The sequence below is a fragment of the Cervus elaphus genome, chromosome 5 (assembly GCF_910594005.1).
Source record: "Cervus elaphus chromosome 5, mCerEla1.1, whole genome shotgun sequence".
NCBI lineage: Eukaryota > Metazoa > Chordata > Mammalia > Artiodactyla > Cervidae > Cervus > Cervus elaphus.
In genome coordinates, this window is record NC_057819.1 from 6,929,518 (window position 1) to 6,948,523 (window position 19,006).

Sequence of the window (19,006 nt, forward strand, 5' to 3'; positions counted from 1 at the left end):
TCTATCCCCGTCCACCTAATTGGTCCAGATAAAGAGCAGCAATAAACGGGAAGCGCCATCTCCGGTGATGAGAAATGGTTGCTCTCATTCAGGTCTGGTTGGAATGCAAATTGCTATGACCTTTCAGGAGGGAAATCTGATGAAAAGACCTGGAAAATGTGTTTAAGCACTTTGACCTGGTAATTAAGGTTCTGGGAACTTAGGTCAAAAAAAGATTTAGAGAGTTTCACAAAAATGTATGCCTGATGATGTTCACTGTTTGATTGCTTCTAAGAGCAAAACACTGCGAACATGAATGTCTGCTTACAGATGCTCGGTGAGATGCACGCCATTCATTCAGCTTTTAAAAACCCTGTTATCAAACAGTACTTCAAAATATAGGAAAATACTCACTATATTTGAAGCAGTGGGAAAAAAAGTTAGAAAATGTTCTGCCATACCTATTTCAATGAGCTATATGCAAAGATCAATTGAGACCAGGAGTACAAAAGTGATGGTAGACTCTTCACCACTTTTGTTATTTCTTGGAAATATTTTTTTCCAGAGTCATATATTACTTTTATCATAAAAATCTAACATACATGAAAAATGACCTGTGAACTGAGAAGAGTTCTGCAAATGTTGGGAGGTAGTTTTATTCTTAGAAGATATCTGGCTCTCATTAAATGTTTGTTGAATGACTTCATGACTAACAAAGAGTTGCAGAGATGAGAAAGGCAGAGAGCTCCCTTGGCGGCTCTGGACTCTGCGGTGACTTACAGCCAAGATGCTGCTGGGAAGGCTTGCAGTTTTTTTCAGGACCACGGACAGAGTACCGGGTCGCCCATGTGTCCACTCTGCCTCCTGTCCCAAAGTGGAGGTTCAAATCTGCCCGGTGTCACTTATCCACTGTTTATCTAGGACAAGTCACTGAGGCTCTCTGAACCTCTAGTAAAGCGGTAATAATAATTCCACCCTCCTTATGGATGGTGGTGAGAAATGAAATACTGCGTGGACAGGGCTTGGCGCCATCCCTGGCACAGAGTAGGTGCTCAGGACGCAGCCAGCCTTATTGCCCTACAGCTCAGGGGCCGAGGAGATGGACGAGCTGTCCCTGGTGGGGGGCACCAGCCATCTGTCCTCTCTGAGCGGCTGCTCATTTGCTGCCTCTCTGCTCCCCTTCCTTGCCTTATTAAGCCGACTGATGACTCTGTTTGGCTTCAATTTGCCAGCCGTGGCTCCCCATCCATCTTTCTTAGCACAAATTGAGGCTTAATTCCTCTCTGATTTCATACATAGATAAAAATTAACTCGAGGGAGGCATGGAGACCAACTGCCTATGGTTTGGATTTTTCTTTTCTTTGTTTTAAAAACACACACACACACACAAAGTTCTGAACAGCCTTGAGAGAACAATAGTGCAATAATTAAATCTCAGAATTTATCATCAGCTCTCATTTGCATCTTGAATTCTAGTGACTACAAATGCCTGGAGGGCAGGAATGATGTTTTTCTTACTCCCGGTATTCTGTTTGTACATGGCTCATGGCCTGGCACATAGTAGGTGCTCAGTTAATGTGAGCAGCCTGTACTCTCCTGGCCATGGTCAGGATTTTTGAGAATCTAATAGGGTTTTACTCTCTCGATAACTGAGGATGGTCAAGGTTACGGCCGCTGGTGCAGAGAGATTGTCGTATAGAGTACTTCTCAATCTGTGACACATAGCACATTAACTACAGAAAGAGCAGGCTAAATGCAGATTTTTGATTAGCTTGGTTTTGTATGGGGCCCAGGATTATGTATTTCTAATAGTCTCACTGGTCTGCAGACTGCACTTTAAATAGTGAATGTGTAAGGGAAACAGCTCAAGAGAGAAGGGCTCTAGATCCAGTTCAATTTCTATCTGGTGACTCTGAGGAAGAAACTTCACCTCCACGAGCCTCAGTTTCCTCATCTGTGAAATGGGGATAATGGTTCACACCATGTAGGATTACTGTGAGGATTTATCATAGCCCTGGCATATGGACTGGTCTCAAAATATGGCAGCTGTCACATCAAAAGCTCAAGCAACAACAACCAAAAAAAAAAAAAAAACCCATAAATTAGACTTTGTCAAAATTAAGGACATTAAGGGGGCGACAGAGGATGAGATGGTTGGATGGCATCACCGACTCAATGGACAAGAGTTTGAGCAAACTCTGGGAGATAGCAAAGGACAGGGAAGTCTGGTGTACTGCAGTCCGTGGGGTCACAAGGAGTTGGACACGACTTAGTGACGGAACAACAAAAAGCACACTATTGAGAAGTGAAAAGACAACCCAGAAGGTGGGAGGAAATATTTGCAAATCATACATCTAATAAGAGTCTAGTACCCAGAATACATAAAGATTTCTTACGACTCAAGAAAAAGACAACTACATTTTAAAAATGGTCAAAGGACTTGAATAGACTTTTCTCCCGGAAGATACACAAATGGCCAAACAAGCATATGAAAAGACGCTCACTGTCATCAGCCGCTGGGAAAATGCAAATCAGAATCACACTAGGATACCTTCACACCCACTAGGATGGCTGTCATGATAAAAAGAAGACATGGGAAATAAGTGCTGGTGAGGATGTGGAGAAACTGGTACTCTCATACATGGCGGTGGGGGCGGGTGGAAAGGAATATGGTGCAGCCAGTGGAAAACAGTTTGCTGGCTCCTCCAAAACTGAAACATGGAATGACCACATGACCCAGCAACTTGACTTACGGGTATCTACCCAAGAGAAGTGACCACACGTGTCCACATCAAAACCTGCACACAAATGTTCGTAGCACTATTTGTAACACCTCCAAAGTCCAAAACAACCTGAACATCCCCCAATAAGCGAACAGGTAAAGTGTGGTCTATATGATGGAATATTATTCAGCCATCAAAAGGAACAAAGTTCTGATACATGCTACCATATGGATGAACCTTGAGAACACCATGCTGAGTCAATGAAGCTGGATTCAAAATATCACATAATGCATGATCCCATGCATATGAAGTGCCCAGAACTGGCCAATCTGTAGAGACAGGAAGCAGGGGCTGGGGACAGGGGAAAATGGGGAGTGACTGTGATGTGTCTAGTGTTCTTTAGGGGTTGATGAAAGAGTGGTGATGGCTGCACAGTACTGTGAATCTACTAAATGTCACTAACGGTCAATTTTATGTCACCTGTATTTCTATCATGTAACAAAACTGGCAGCCACCACATTTTTGGATCAGTCTCTTTCCTAAGGTCAATCTTAACACCATGGGCTTCCCTTCTGGCTCAGACAGTAAAGCCTCTGCCTGCAATGCATGAGACCCAGGTTGGGAAGATCCCCTGGAGGAGGGCATGGCAACCCACTCCAGTATGCTTGCCTGGAGAATTCCAAGGACAGAAAAGCCTGGCAGACTACAGCCCGTGGGGTCGCAGAGAGTCGGACATGACTGAGCGACTAACATTTCCCCTTTAACCCACTGGGGGCTGGTGCCTCCTCTCTTGGGAGACCATCCCTGGTGGGTCCGGCTGAGGCTGGCGTGTACCTGAGCAGATGGGCTCCCGGTTGCTCCAGTGGGGCTTGGAGGCATTGATGCACGTCAGCATCTTGGCGCCCTGGAGCTCGTAGCCCAGGTGGCAGTGGAAGTGGGCCACCCCGCCCGAGTGCAGGTCCATCACCGTGACGTCCCCGAAGTCAGGCCGGCGGGGGAAGTTGCAGCTCAGCATGAAGGCTGGGGAGAGATGCCGGGGCAGAGAGTCATCTCTCAGAGCGGGAGACGGAGAACGTGACCCACACCCCAGGAGCTGGTTTGTGCTGAGGAGAAAAGATGAGGCCCCCGGGGACTCCGGAGTGCTGGAGGGATGTATTTTGGTGACTCGACTTGATCACGTGGAGCTGCTGAGCCTGCTGGGTGAGCACTTTCTCGAGGCTCAAAGCTCACCGCCGCCCCCTCCCCTGCCTAACCGGAGACAGCAGGTTTGGGGTGAAGGGTGTGTCCCCACCCCTCCCTGGAGCCTCTCTCCATGTGGAGACAGAACTACCGTCTCCTTGAGCACAGGAGGAGCAGGATCACCCAGGTAGGTTAGTCCCACCCGCGTGAGCAGCTTAGGTGTTTGTTAAAAATGCAGGCTCTTGGACCAGGGTTAGGAGAATCAGTTCTTTAGGAAATGCCAAGGATGTGAGAGCTGGAACTAAGTCCTGGGAGGTCAGGGCTTGGGCTGTGGAAGAGACAGACGTGAATTTATGTTCTCTTACTCCATCACTTAGAAACCAAGGGTGACCTTGGGGACGTGACACAGTGCCCTGAACTTCACTCTCCTCCCCTAGGACTGTCCCTATCGCACGGTGGCGGGAAGGATTAAATGGGAAATGCCAAAGAAGAGCCTCCTTAGGCCAACGTGCAGTGGACAGAGCTTGCCGGATGGAGTGGCAGAAGGGTGCACGTGGCCACGTTGAGCTCCTCAAGTTTTATTCTCAGAAGAGAATGCAGAGTCCCTCCCTGGACTGTGGTCTGATCTCTCCTGCAGTTGAGGATTTCTGCATTCCCAGTACTCACAAGGAGGACTGAATTCAACTTCATGGCTCAATGAGCTATTTTTTTTTTCCTATTTTTTAATTAACAAAGACAACAGACGCTCGTCTGCATACTGAGAAGGTGCAAGGGAACGGATACTCCTGAATACAGTCATCCATCTGTTTCAGAAACATCCAAGGGGAAATTTTTAAATGAAGTGTTTTTCCAGACATTTGGTCAATGTGACGTACACGTGGATGGCTGTGGATTTCCTGAGATGTGGCGAAGGGCGCCCCCCTCCCTGGCAGATACTTGGCAAGTATCCAGGGAGAGCTCCCAGGAAGGGAAGGGCCCAGGAGATGGGGGGAAATGGGGTGACATTGAAGGAGAGAGAGAGAGAAAGAAGGGTGGGGGTGGGAACGAAGAAAGGGAGAGGAGCAAAGAAAGAAATGAAGGAAGCTGGGACTTCCCGGGTAGTCCAGTGGTTAAGACTCCACACTTCCAATGCGGGAGGCTGTGGGTTCAAGCCCTGGTTGGGGAACTAAGAACCCATATGCTGTGCGGTGCAACCAAAAGAAATGAAAAGAAAGAAAAGAGGGAGGAGAAGAGAGGGAAAAGGTAAAAAGAAAACAAAAGGAGGCCAGAAGCAGACAAATACAGAAGTGGAGAAGAAGGGGAAAAAAGCAACGGACCCTGGCGGCAGAGGCTGCCTCCCGGAAGCCCGTGGGCCTTCATGGGATTTGGGTCAGATTCAGGGTCCGTGAACTTGAATGGGAAAAGGGGGCTTGCTCATTCTTCACTGAACAGGTTCAAGGTTAACTGCAAAGGTGGACAACAAACTGTTACACAGTCACAGTACCTATGGCTTTGCCACCAAGGGAATCACAGATATGTTCACATCAAAATGAATATCTTGACATATTTCTTATGCTCCTTTGAAATTACAATAATTATCAGAGCCACTGGGAAATATGATTTAATGTGTTAATAAAGAAGCACATAGATTATGATATCATAGATTAGAACAATGTTTTGACAACTGCTATTCAATATGAACGGCTTCCTTTTGAACTGTATATATTTTATTTTATGCTCTTAAAAACACGAATCTAAGGGACTTCCCTGCTGGTCCGGTGGTTAGGAATCCACCCTGCAATGCAGGGGAGCTGAGTCTGATCTCAGGTCAGGGAACTAAGACCCCATATGTCTCGGGACAACCAAACCCGCACGCAGCAATTAGAGAGTCTATGTGCCACAATGAATGAGCCAGCACGTCGCGATGAAGATCCCGCGTGCCGCAGCTAAGACGAGATGCAGCCACATGAATTAATTACAAAAGGAATTGTGACTCTAAGAAGGGGTCCACGGTGTTACCAAACTGGCGCAAAGAGGGTGACAGTCCTTAGCGCTGGAGGGGAACGGAGGCCAAAGGAACAGCTCAACAGCCCGGCCCAACCTCACCCTGGTAGTGCAGCTGGAAGGTCCCGAGGCCGGCGTCCAGGAAGGTGCGGAAGTACACGGAGATGGCGTTGGTGGGGCTGCGGATCACCTGGCCTTCGACCAGGAGCGTGTGGTTGGCCAGGACGGTCAGGGAGGAGCCATCCACCCCTCGGATGGAGAGCAGCTCCCCCTCGGACAGGTTCACGCTCTTCACCTGGGGACGGCAGGGCAGACGGGGTGTGAGACAGGGGGTCCTCCCAGGCAGCAACCCCTTGGAGCCCTGGGAACCCCTGGGCCCCCTGCCATCTCCCAAAGGCCGAGGGGACAGAGTGAAGCTGTAGGGGGAGGCACTGCGAGGATCGTCAGCCCCCTTCGCTGGGTCCCACGGGAGAGGCTTTCTGGAGGCTGGCAGCTGAGATAGATTTTTCTGGAGCTGGCAGGTGGGGGTAGGGCTTTGATCAGCTTGGGCCTGAGGTCCCATCTCCAGGGAGTCAGGAGAGGCATTTCACCTGAAGGTCAGCTCCAGGGAAGACGGAAAATTTTCATGCTGCTCAGGGACCCCAGGGCCTAAAATAGTGCCTGGCACATAGTAGGTGCTTGACTATGTACTCGACTTTGCAGACTGACTGAATACATTCTTGCCCTTCTGCACAAACTGGTGAGGGAGTGCGGGGGGTGGGGAGGGGGGTCATCTCTAGGGCTTTCTCAGGCCCACTCTTATCCTCCCCACTGCTGGCTTCAGTGGCAGAACCGCCTCAAAGGACTGTGTGCTTGGTTTGCCAAGTCCACTTTCCAGGCTTGGGAGAGGAAGAAGGGAGATACTTTACTTACGAGGATAGTGAACAAACGGAGGAGGGGGTGGGGTGGGGTGGGTGCCCAGTTTGAATATTTCCACCTGCCCTAGTGGGGCCAGGGACTCCAGATCCTCTGCCTCTTGTGTAAACAAGGCAAGAATTACTCACGAGCCCTTCCCCTGTCAGCCCATGCTCATCAAAGAGAACTCCTACTCATCTGCCAAAGCCCCACTAATACTGCCCTCCTCTGTGACACCTTCCCTGACTGCCAGGGAGGTTGCCTGTCCCTCCACTGTGATTCCACACCCACTGTGAACATCTATTACAGGTCATTTCACATGGCAGCCCAATGTCTTCTATGCGTATCTATCTCGATCATAAAGCAGTGAACTCCCTTAGGGCAAGCCCTCATCAGCTGTGCACACCACCATGTCCCCCGTTGCTATGACTGGTACATCATAGATGCTCGATGAAGGAATTCTGCCGTCCCTGACAAAAAGCGCCATTCAGCATTAGACAGTGGGTCTATTCAAGTGGAGGGAAGTGTTCGTTAAGTGTCAGCATCAGATGAACCGCAACTTTTCTCCAGTTTAATTCCGGGAACATTTATAAACTACCGACCGCATACCACGTGCTGTGCCAAGCTCTGGGCACACGTTCTGCTGAGAGGCTTATCTTTTATTCTCCCCATAAATCAGAAAACCTTCCTAAAGCGGAGTTCTGCTTAGGTCACGCAGCTGACTCTGCTTAAAATCTTTTGGGGGCTCTTTCTTGCCCGTGAGAACAAAGCACATGTCCAGCCTTCTACACTTGGCCTGGAAGGGTCTGCGCCCACGTGGTGCTGGCCTCCGTTTCTGGCTTCAGGGCCATCCTTTCCTCTTTTGGACGGTGAGCGGGACAGCTCACCACTGTCGGCATGCTGCCTCAGTGCACATCAGAAAGCGCTTCTAAAGACGGGCCGATGGGCTGGCAATGGCCTGGAACTAGGGTGGGGATAATGGGTAAGAGGCATTGAGCGCCCTCTCTGTCTCCCCTAGACTCTGGCTGAATGCTCTTTGCGCACTGTCATATTTATTCCTCCCTGGAACTCCGTGAAGTAGCAACATTTTCATCACTGTTTCACTGACGGGGAAACAGAGAGGTGGAGTCCCTTACCCAAAGTCATGCAGCATTAACCAGTAGAGCTGGGACTTAAAACCCAGGTGTTTGAGCATGATGCTACTCTGCTTTTCCCTTCTTAGTTTGCAGGCAAAAGTTTATGAATCAAATGAACCACGTGGGGCTTCCATGAGTGTGTATGTGTTCGACAAGCAGGATATCACAGGACTTTCCTTCTGGGTATAACGGCCTTCAATTTATCAGTACACCCCCTCCCTCCATGTGGGCCAAGCTAGTTCCTCTGAGTTGGGAACTCCTATTCAACTGCCAAAGCCCAGCTCAATTTGCCCCACTTAGGGCAAAGAGAGAATCAAACGGGCTAAGATGATGAAAGTAAGTCTGACTCAGACAACCCTTCAGAGGAGACTTTCTGCTGAAGAGGCAGCCAAGGCAGGGCAACTCTGTGGGGTTACCTGGAGCTCCACCCCATAGCCAGTGTAGACCGTCACGTTGTACGTGCACTCCAGGAAGCTGTTGAGGGGCAGCGGCGGGTAATCACTGGAGTCGATGTACCCTTCGGGATCCGAGAAGCTCACGCTGCAGGGAGCTGGAGGAAAGGCACTGTCGTCAGGACACAGAGAAGAGCTGAGACGTCATCTCCCAGGTGGGCTGTGGGCTAGAACAGGGCCTCCGGGGACACTGGTGCTCCCACCCCCCACTCCTTCCCCTGCTGCTCCTCCTCCTTCAGCTCCACACTCAACACGACAATCAAACAGCAAGAGCTGACATCTGACTGACGTGTCACTCTTATCTTAGAGACAAGGAAAGCAAATCTCAGGGAGGGAGCACATTTGGGCCAAGGTCACACAATGAGCAGGGGTCCAAAGCCCAGAGCTCCCAGTCTTTCTGGAGCAGCCACACTGCATCTGTCCCAGATCGATGTGTAATTGACAGCCGATGCCCCTGTGATGTGCTTGAAGATGGGATAAAAGACAGAAGAAAAGACTGGAATGCAGAAGTGTATTCTATCAAGCTCACGCAGGGGTGAAAGCAACAGCACCTTGGTAAGGCTAGGGCCTTCTAGGCAGGTGAAAGGACTCTGTCCCAGGAGGAGAGGTTTTGAATCCTGCTCTTCAGCTGTGAGACCTTGGGCAGGTTGTCTGATGTCTCAGGGTCTCAGGGGTCTCATCTCTGAAATGGGGATGCTAGTTTTGAACCCCAGGGTCAAGTTCATAGCTAGGGCTGCATAGATGGTAACCAATGGCAGGGCATGAACCTTCCCAGGCCCCCCTCCCACCAAGCCCTCCGATCACAGAGGGTGCCTCCTCACACTTGCTGCAGGGCCGGAGGGGCTGGGGGCTGCCTACCTGGGGCCTGCTCGGTGGTGATGACCGTGGTGGTGATGATGGTGGACGTGGTGGTCTCCTGGCTCTCCTCTGAGGCTGACCCGGTCAGCTCGGTCTCCCCTTTGTCCATCAGCGTCACGGGGCTTGCATCCTCGGGGGGAGCCTCGGGGGCCTCCTCGGGCACGGCAGGCGCCCCGGGGTCGGGGCTCTGGGGGAGCGTGTGGGCCACCAGCGGCTGCGAGGTGAAGGGGGCGATCTGCAGGGGCGCGGGGGTCGTGGGGACCGCGCCTTCCTTCCGCTCCAGCCAGAGGGGCTCCTCGGAGGACAGAGACAGTGGGCGGGTCTCCTCCCCTGCGGAGGCCATGGGGTCCTGGTCACCGGGTGGGCGGGGCTTCCCCGGGGCGGAGGACCGGAGACCCGGGCCCGGGGATGCCGGCTGGGATGCGGTCCTCTGCGTGGCCGCTGCGGGGGTGGCCTTCGGCCTCAGCTGCTTCCTGGCCGAATTCACCTGCTTGAGCGAAGGCGGCTTCTTCCTGGCGGGGAAGGCGTGCGCCGTGCCCTGCTCCGCCAGAAGCGGAAGCAGTGTAGACACGGCCGCGGCGTCTTGAGGCGCGAAGGGGACGGTCCCTTCCAACTCCGGCTCGCGAAGCTCATCCCCAGACTGCGCTGGATTCAGCGGGGCCGTGGTCACGCTCTCTTCGGGGTTCTCCTTGCTCAGACTGCTGCTCCCCAGGATTTCGGAGGGCAGAAGGTAAGTATCTGATTGGCCGGCATCTCCCTCTGGGGTCTCATCTTAGAAAGAGAACAGAGGCCAGTTAACTTGGGGCTGGGGACTTTAAGTCCTCTACCTGGCCCACGCTGAGGGTGGCCCCTTTAAGGTGGGAGCCAAGGCTTGCCAGGATGCTGGCACATTTTGATCCGTAGATGTGGGGCTGCCACCTTTCTTTCCTTCCTTTTGCTGACTATGGAGACTTGGAGTGATCTGGGCCAGCCCCAGTTAAGCATTAGAGCTACAGAAATCTAGGGCACAAGAATCTCATGGTCCTAATAAGAAAGCAGAAACAATCATATTCAATGTGATAAATGCTTAGGAAGAGAGAAGCTCTGTGTGCCAAGAGGACAGAGAGGACAGGCCTCTAACCCAGTCTCTGGGCAGGACCACCATGTACTGTTGGGCAGGTTGCTCACTGCACAAGGTCATCCCACTAAGAGGATGAAAGGGGCTGTAACCAACCCACAGTCTCTTCCCCAAGCTGTGTGCCCTGACTATGTTGTCCTGGGACTGGGGAAGTTTGGATGTTTTTTATTTGTGTTTTGCTTATTTTTAACTAAATACTGTACAAGTGACCTTGTAGGAGATGCAGGAAGATTTTGAGGATCCAGAGTTATGAGGCAGAACAGAGGGGTGTGGGAAGACCTGGAGGCTTGGCTGAGGTGGGTTGAAAAGAGGAGTGAAGGAGAACAGGGGACAGAGGTGGGGGGTGATTAGAGAGAAGGCTGGGGAGCAAGGAGGTCAGGGTCAGGCTCTGGTGGGCCTTGTACGTTCTGCTAGTTCCTTGAGATTTATTTCTGTCTTGAAAGTAAAACCACCTATAATTTTAAATAAGGGCTGGCCCAGGCCACTGTTTGGCAGAATCATGTCTGAAAGCAGCTTCATCATCTACTTCTTTGACACTCAGTTCTGCCAAATGGAAGCTGGCCAATGGCTTTACCTCTCTGAGCCTCAGTTTCCTGAGCTGCAAAATGGGGCTGTTGTCCCCTGTCTCCTAGGGTGGTCATCGTTCAAGAGGGTGATGTAGGGAAGGCAAACATACACATATGCACAAGTGGGTTCCTCACCCACAGTGAGTGCCTGGGGTCTGCTTCTGTCACTGTAATCACCCCTCAGCAGGGGACCTGAGCACTCAGAACTTTCCAGATGAGGATCTCGAGATAGAGGAGTTACGTCCTGGGGGACAAAGGACTGATCTCTGTCCTTGTCAGTTTCCCTGCAGAAAGACTCGCTCAGCCACACAGTCTTGGGCCCTTCAGCACTGTCATTCAAATTGATCTCCCTCAGAAAGGTTCATTTGCTTTCACGGAGTCCGCGGTGGCAGTGGCTCAATCTATCTAGACTGCAACAGTGTGCGATTGACCTCAACAGATATTCCTGTGGTATAACACTGATCACCAGCTTGTGGGCATTCCAGGCCGATGGGGACACTGGGGTGGAAGCAGACATGGGCGGGGCGGGGGGGGGGGAGAGGGTGTGTGGATGACCCGAGCACAGATCCAGGTCACTTATGCCAAGCAAGTTGTCTTGGTCCAAGGTGGGATGCGTTGAGGCTTTGGGGTTAGACCTAGGTTCAGATCCCGCCTTTGACAGTTGCTAGCTGCGTGGACCTGGGAAAGTCCATTAAGCCTCTTCTGTGTAACAGATCATGGGATCAGATCAGACATGGGGCTGCTGGAAAGCTGTGGCTTTTACACTCACAGTTGCTTTTATCAGATGATTGGTACTGACCATCTTTGTAGACTGTCGAGTGAGAAGGCGATGGGACAGAAAGAAGAGAGGATGAGCGTTCAAGACATCTGGCTCCCAAGACCCAGCTGTGGTTCAATGCACAGAGCTTGGATGCAACCAAGGGCTTGGGGGACCCGCATGGTGGTCCTCTCCCGGCCACCACCCCCATCATAACTGGGTGGGTTTCTTCTTGGTGTGTCAAACGGACAGCTAGACTGGATGAAGTCTAAGGGTCCCTCCAGCTCTGACAGCGTTGATTTTTCACACAGTCAGGTGACTGACAAGTATGCTTAGGGCCTGTTGGTAATCTTGCTGAAAAGGGCAAAGTGACAACTTCAGTCCTGACATGGGCTTGTGAGTTTTGTGGGGCCCTGTGGCTACATTAGTTTCAGCCAGTCTTTCCACAAAAATGTCCCCTTGATCACAAGGGGCTGGAGGAGAGACAAGAAGAGGAAGAGAGAGAGAGAGATGTTAGGAAAACAAGCTGTGTCAAAGGTGATAAAAGATTACAGATGGCATAAAGCACGTTGATGTGCCTTGGCCATAGTAACAGTAATATTTATAACATTGCTTTCTCATTGCTTTATTGAGTGCCAAATATGTGCCAGTATTTAGCTGAATATGTGTTAAATGCTTTCTATCCATTACTTCATTTAAGTCTTTCTCGACCTTATTAATTAGAAATCATTATTCCTGTTTTACAGATGGGCAGATGGAGGTTTGGGATATTAAATAACTTTCCAAGATCATAGAACAAAGCTGGGTTTCAAGCCTTGGTTTTCCTGATGGCACAGACCATGCTGCTGCCTTTTAAGAAAGATGGGGTCCTGTCACCTGCAGCCTCCTTGTCTGCCTGAATCGGCGTCTCCCCACTTCAACACGCTTCTCTCTAAACCCTTGTGTTGTGTTTCTGCTAAGTGGGCTGCAGCGTATTCCAACACCCCTTAGATGATACCCCCATCCCTCAGGGCATTCCTTGTTAAAGTACAGATTGGTGGTCTCCCCTGCCAGACCCATCACATCTGGATCTTCTCTGAGCCCAGAGAGACCCAACACCGCCGGTAAAAGCAGAAGGAAACAGGAGAGAAATGATCCTATAATCAATTCTTGCCCCCCAATCACTGCTCCCACCTCTGAGTCCCCAGGAAAAAACTGGTGCCAATCTCAGCTGTGATAAAGCATCTTAGGAAGCAAACCCATAGGAATGAGTCAGTCTTTCCCCACTGACCACCTGCCTCCCAGGAAGAGTTGCACATTTGCCGTGTAAATTCACCTCCCTGCCCCCAGTGCCCCGTACCCCTCCGAGCTCACACACGCTGGGGTCTGGCTGGCCGGCTGGCTCCAACCTGAAGGCCGTGTTCAAGAGAGATGAGTACGAATCTGGGATCTGAGTGTATGCAGCCCTGGAGATGCAGCGTTTGTTCTTGACTGGGACACTGGCCAGATGAGTGCCATGTGAAACCACCTCCCAGTGGGAATTAGTCAAATTGGATTCCACGGCCTCAGAGATCCAGAGACTTCACTTGCTCAAATAGGCTGGCTTTTCCCGGGGCCCCAGTGACCACAGAGTTACATTAACTCCTCTTCCCCAAAGCACTTAACTTTTTCAATCATTGTAGTCACGTTTGACTGGTTCTCCCTTTAATGCGGGCTTTCAGCGCCCCACTGGGCTGCTGTCAATCAACTAATGAGTGAAGGTTCTGGGTGCTGACTCTCCCTGGCAGTTGGCCTTCAGCATGAGAGAGTCAGCGCTCTAGGACACGATCCCTGCATTCAAGAACTTAGGGAGGCGTAGCAACAGGTCCAACTGTATAGCACAGGGAACTATACTCAATAACCTGGGATAAACCATAAAGGGAAAGAATATGAGAAAGAATACGGATAACTGAATTGCTTTTCTGTACAACAGAAATTAACACGATGTTGTGAATCAACTCTGCTTTGATTTGGAAAAAAAAAAAAGAAGTTAGGAAGGCAGACAAACAACGAAAACTCAACATGGGTATCAAACAGAAGACATGGAGTTTTAATTACATCCTTATGCTGTTTTCCTCTCTTGAGACAGCATGGAGCAACATCGAAGGCAACTGAGCGTTTGTTCTGCTTTCCAAGTTGGGAGAAACACCTCTCTCTCTCTCTTTACTAACGTTGATGGGGAGATGGAAGATTAGACTTGGAAGCATGCCATTAAAGTTGAAAAAGCACATGTTCGGAAGCTCTGAAGCTGACGATTTTTTGTCTTAAGTGCCCAGCAGCAGTGGAATGGCCAAGAACGGCCTGGAATCTGAGCAACAGCGCATCATCACACAGGCACGAAAGGACAGACCGAGAAGTGGAGGAAACAGAAGCCGGATGATGCTTCTGCTATAATGTTCCATGAAAACAGCAAGATGTAAAGTTCTACGGTGTGGATGCAAACGACTAGACACAACCAACTCAAGCAAATGGCGATGCAGAGAGTCTTTTTTTGACTTGGAAGAATGGCCTCCAAGCGTGATCCTGACTGCCTCTGGGTGGTGGGACTTCTGGAGATGTGTTTGCTTCCTTCTACTTGTGGACATTTTCCAAAATGTGTGTAAGAAGTATTCAAAACTTTCTTAAGAGAAAAAGAATTATGAAAAGAGGGTTTAAATGCTGCCTTTAGCACCTTGTGATGGAGAGGAGGAGGGAAATCAGACACACATTTGTAATCAGGGATGCGCTTTGTTCACTGAATCATTGAACCCCTTGGGATGCGGTCCCCTGGTGGGGATGTCACTGAACTGTTCACAGTGAGTACTTTTAGGAGGAGGGGATGGCAGGTGGATCGATGGAATCTGTTTGCTAAATGGCGGTACAAAAATGCTAGTCACTGTTCTCTTCGACATTACTCATATCTGATTCAGTGGTGCGATCTTGTATCTTCACTCTCCACAATGAGGATTTGTTTAGCTCACGCTGGTGGGTTTGCCTGGCCTCATCAAGGGACAAAACCCCAAACTAAATGTCACCTCTTGTAGATGGAACGTTTCCCAGAGTTTCTGGTCACAAGGTATCCAGACGAAGGACTGGAGGTCTAGAGAGGGAAAACGGACCGCCCAGGGTCACACAGCCTGTTTGTATCCATAACAAGATAATAAGCCCGCACTCCGCAACTGGAGAGTAGCCCCTGCTCGCCACAGCTAGAGAAAGCATGGGTGTGGCACCAAAGACCCAGCACAGCCGAAAAGAAAGAAAGAAAGAAGACTATTTGAGGCTTGGGAAAAGCCACACCCCAGCACCTCAGGCAAAACCAGAAACAAGCCCAGGAGCATCTGACTGTCCTGAAGAACGTCGGTTGGTTCCATGCTTCCTACGTCTGGGCTGGATACATCTTTGCTGGGCAGCAAGGGGCCATCCCGTGCACTGCAGGATGTTGAGCATTATCCCTGGCCTCCACTCGCTACAGGACAGTAGCACCCTTCCCCCACCCCCTTGTGACAATCAGAAATGGCCCCAGACAGTGCCAAATGTCACCTGGGTGGGTGGGAGCCAAAGACCCTCTAGTTGGTGACCACTGCTACTGCCCCCAGAAGTGAAAAGAGCTTCCTTCCCATTCCTGGAGTTGATCTGTTTTGTTTCACTTACATCATTGAATTTTATTTTATTTTTTATTTTTTTCCATTTATTTTTATTAGTTGGAGGCTAATTACTTTACAATATTGTTGTGGTTTTTGTCATACATTGACATGAATCAGCCATGGATTTACATGTATTCCCCATCCCGATCCCCCCTCCCACCTCCCTCTCCACCCGATTCCTCTGGGTCTTCCCAGTGCACCAGGCCCAGGCACTTGTCTCAAGCATCCAGCCTGGGCTGGTGGTCTGTTTCACCATAGATAATATACATGTTTTGATGCTGTTCTTTCAAAATATCCCACTCTCGCCTTCTCCCCCAGAGTCCAAAATTCTATTCTGTACATCTGTGTCTCTTTTTTTGTTTTGCATATAGGGTTATCGTTACCATCTTTCTAAATTCCATATATATGTGTTAGTATACTGTATTGGTCTTTATCTTTCTGGCTTACTTCAGTCTGTATAATGGGCTCCAGTTTCATCCATCTCATTAGAACTGATTCAAATGAATTCTTTTTAATGGCTGAGTAATATTCCATGGTGTATATGTACCACAGCTTCCTTATCCATTCGTCTGCTGATGGGCATCTAGGTTGCTTCCATGTCCTAGCTATTATAAATAGTGTTGCGATGAACATTGGGGTACACGTGTCTCTTTCAGATCTGGTTTCCTCAGCATGTATGCCCAGAAGTGGAATTGCTGGGTCATACGGCAGTTCTAATTCCAGTTTTTTAAGAAATCTCCACACTGTTCTCCATAGTGGCTGTACTAGTTTGCATTCCCACCAACAGTGTAAGAGGGTTCCCTTTTCTCCACACCCTCTCCAGCATTTATTGCTTGTAGACTTTTGGATAGCAGCCATCCTGACTGGCATGTAATGGTACCTCGTTGTGGTTTTGATTTGCATTTCTCTGATAATGAGTGATGTTGAGCATCTTTTCATGTGTTTGTTAGCCATCTGTATGTCTTCTTTGGAGAAATGTCTGTTTAGTTCTTTGGCCCATTTTTTGATTGGGTCATTTATTTTTCTGGAATGGAGCTGCAGGAGTTGCTTGTATATTTTTGAGATTAATCCTTTGTCTGTTGCTTCGTTTGCTATTATTTTCTCCCAATCTGAGGGCTGTCTTTTCACCTTGCTTATAGTTTCCTTTGTTGTGCAAAAGCTTTTAAGTTTCATTAGGTCCCATTTGTTTATTTGTGCTTTTATTTCCAATATTCTGGGAGGTGGGTCATAGAGGATCCTGCTGAGATTTATGTCGGAGAGTGTTTTGCCTACGTTCTCCTCTAGGAGTTTTATAGTTTCTGGTCTTATATTTAGATCTTTAATCCATTTTGAGTTTATTTTTGTGTATGGTGTTAGAAAGTGTTCTAGTTTCAAATTAACACACAGAAATCCCTTGCATTCCTATACACTAACAATGAGAAAACAGAAAGAGAAATTAAGGAAACAATACCATTCACCATTGCAACAGAAAGAATAAAATACTTAGGAGTATATCTACCTAAAGAAACAAAAGACCTATACATAGAAAACTATAAAACACTGATGAAAGAAATCAAAGAGGACACAAACAGATGGAGAAATATACTGTGTTCATGGATTGGAAGAATCAATATTGTGAAAATGGCTATACTACCCAAAGCAATTTATAGATTCAATGCAATCCCTATCAAGCTACCAACGGTATTTTTCACAGAACTAGAACAAATAATTTCACAATTTGTATGGAAATACAAAAAACCTTGAATAGCCAAAGTAATCTTGGGAAAGAAGAATAGAACTGGAGGAATCAACCTGCCTGACTTCAGACTATACTACAAAGCCACAGTCATCAAGACAGTACGGTACTGGCACAAAGACAGAAATATAGATCAATGGAACAGAATAGAAAGCCCAGAGATAAATCCACAAACCTATGGATACCTTATCTTCGACAAAGGAGGCAAGAATATACAATGGAAAAAAGACAACCTCTTTAACAAGTGGTGCTGGGAAAACTGGTCAACCACTTGTAAAAGAATGAAATGTCATTGAATTTTAGGGCAGAGAAGGTCTGAGGCTAATCCCTACTTTACAGATAAGGACACTGACATGAGTGAGGGCGGTGTTTCTTCCTCTCACTCACATTTGATCATTCATTCAGTGAGCACCTGCTGTGGTCCAGACACAGGCAGCAGGGGCTGGCATGCAGAGGTCCACCCTGGAGAGCAAAGAGCCAGAGCTGATGGGTACAACCCGTTCCTTTCAACTGGAGAGGAACTGGCTCACCCAGCCCACTCACGCCTGCAGGAATGAGGCCCCTGGGGTGGATTCATGGTGCCAATCACACCTGGACTTGGAGAGGACTTTCTGGGACAGAAGGGGCAGAGATAGAGGGGGTGCACTTGGGGTTTCATCTAGTGCTTCACTGGCCACCCTCTACCTACACCTGGACTGACAATACTGATGTTCAGATGGTGATTAACACTCTGCAAAGTACCTTCCCAGCTGTGCTGTCATTCCAGCCTCCAGACAACTCTGTGAGTTTGGTGTTTTGTTTTTTCCATTTTATAGATGAAAAAAAAAAGTCAAGGCTCAGAAAGAGGAAGTGACCTGTCCAAGATCATTAGAGCAAATTAAGGATAGGATTAGATACTTTCTGATCTTGTTTCTGGTGTTCTTTCCTCTATCCCACACCTGCAAATATTTTTTTCCCCCTATAAAATAGTTTATTTTAAAAATGCAGGAATACTTGAAAGGTATGAAGTCAGAAATGTCAGCCTTGTACCACCCTGACTTGTCCACCAGTCCTGCCTTCCAGTGGGAACCTCTGTTAATGGGATCTTGTTTAACCTTCAAACAAAATGTATTGATGTAAAAATAATAAAGTATGTCACCTTAAAAGGTGGGGCGGCACACAAGAGTGTGGGCTTGGGGTCAGAATCACTGAGGTTCCAGACTTAGCCTGCAGCTAACTGCCCACGAGACCCTGAACAGCCCCTGCCTTCTCTGGGCCTCCCCTTTCTCATCTGTAAGATGGGCTCACACAGCCTTATCTCTTAGGGTCGTGAGACAGTGCGATGAAGCCACGAGTGTACAGAACAGCTCACATGGCAGCCATCAACTCTCATGAGCTCTTCTGTTGCTTCCTATTGATCTGAATATTCACAGGAATATGACATTGTGTATGCTGCTCTGTCACTAAGAAATGCATTTTGAAATATTTCAGTCATTCAGAAAGAGTTCAAGACTAAGCCAGCAAATACCCATGTGTGTGTACCTTTAGCTTAAGAAACAGAATGCCAGCCAGTACAGTCGGGGCCTCTGTTTGCTCCTCCCTACCGTCTTCTTCTCTCCTCCTCCTGGGAGTAACTACTGTCCTGAATTTGGCCTTCAGCATTCTGATTTATTATGTGCATTACCTATGTTTAATATTAGTAGTTACTGTATGCATTTATGTCAATACCTCTGAACACTACATGGCATTGTGCAGACTTTCTACATGACCCCGCCGGAAGCTTGCTCCTTTCTTTCCTTGCCCTTTCTCCTTTTCGACACTTTGAGATTCATCTCCATTGATAAGTGTGGCTTGGACTGATTCATTTTCACTGCTGTATACCACTCCATTACATGACTGTCCCACCATTTTTTTTCACTTAATGTCCATCATGTCTGTATTTTTGTCAGCACCTATGCAGCCACTTCACTCTTTTTTAATGGATACATTAAAATACGGGCTTCCCTG

The 19,006-nt window shown here is 48.6% G+C and overlaps 1 protein-coding gene across 3 annotated transcripts in view; it reads right to left on the minus strand.

Annotated features, from left to right (window-relative positions):
• The window catches only part of SEZ6L (seizure related 6 homolog like), a 187,569-nt gene that overhangs the window by 61,991 nt on the left and 106,572 nt on the right, over positions 1-19,006 (minus strand). For all 3 annotated transcript variants that reach the window (XM_043901500.1, XM_043901499.1, XM_043901498.1), the window contains exons 2-5: positions 9,205-9,975; positions 8,311-8,444; positions 5,967-6,159; positions 3,537-3,722 (exon numbers count right to left, since the gene is read on the minus strand). In XM_043901500.1, coding sequence (XP_043757435.1) covers positions 3,537-3,722; positions 5,967-6,159; positions 8,311-8,444; positions 9,205-9,975 — 1,284 coding nt within the window. The remainder of the gene's footprint in view (positions 1-3,536; positions 3,723-5,966; positions 6,160-8,310; positions 8,445-9,204; positions 9,976-19,006) is intronic.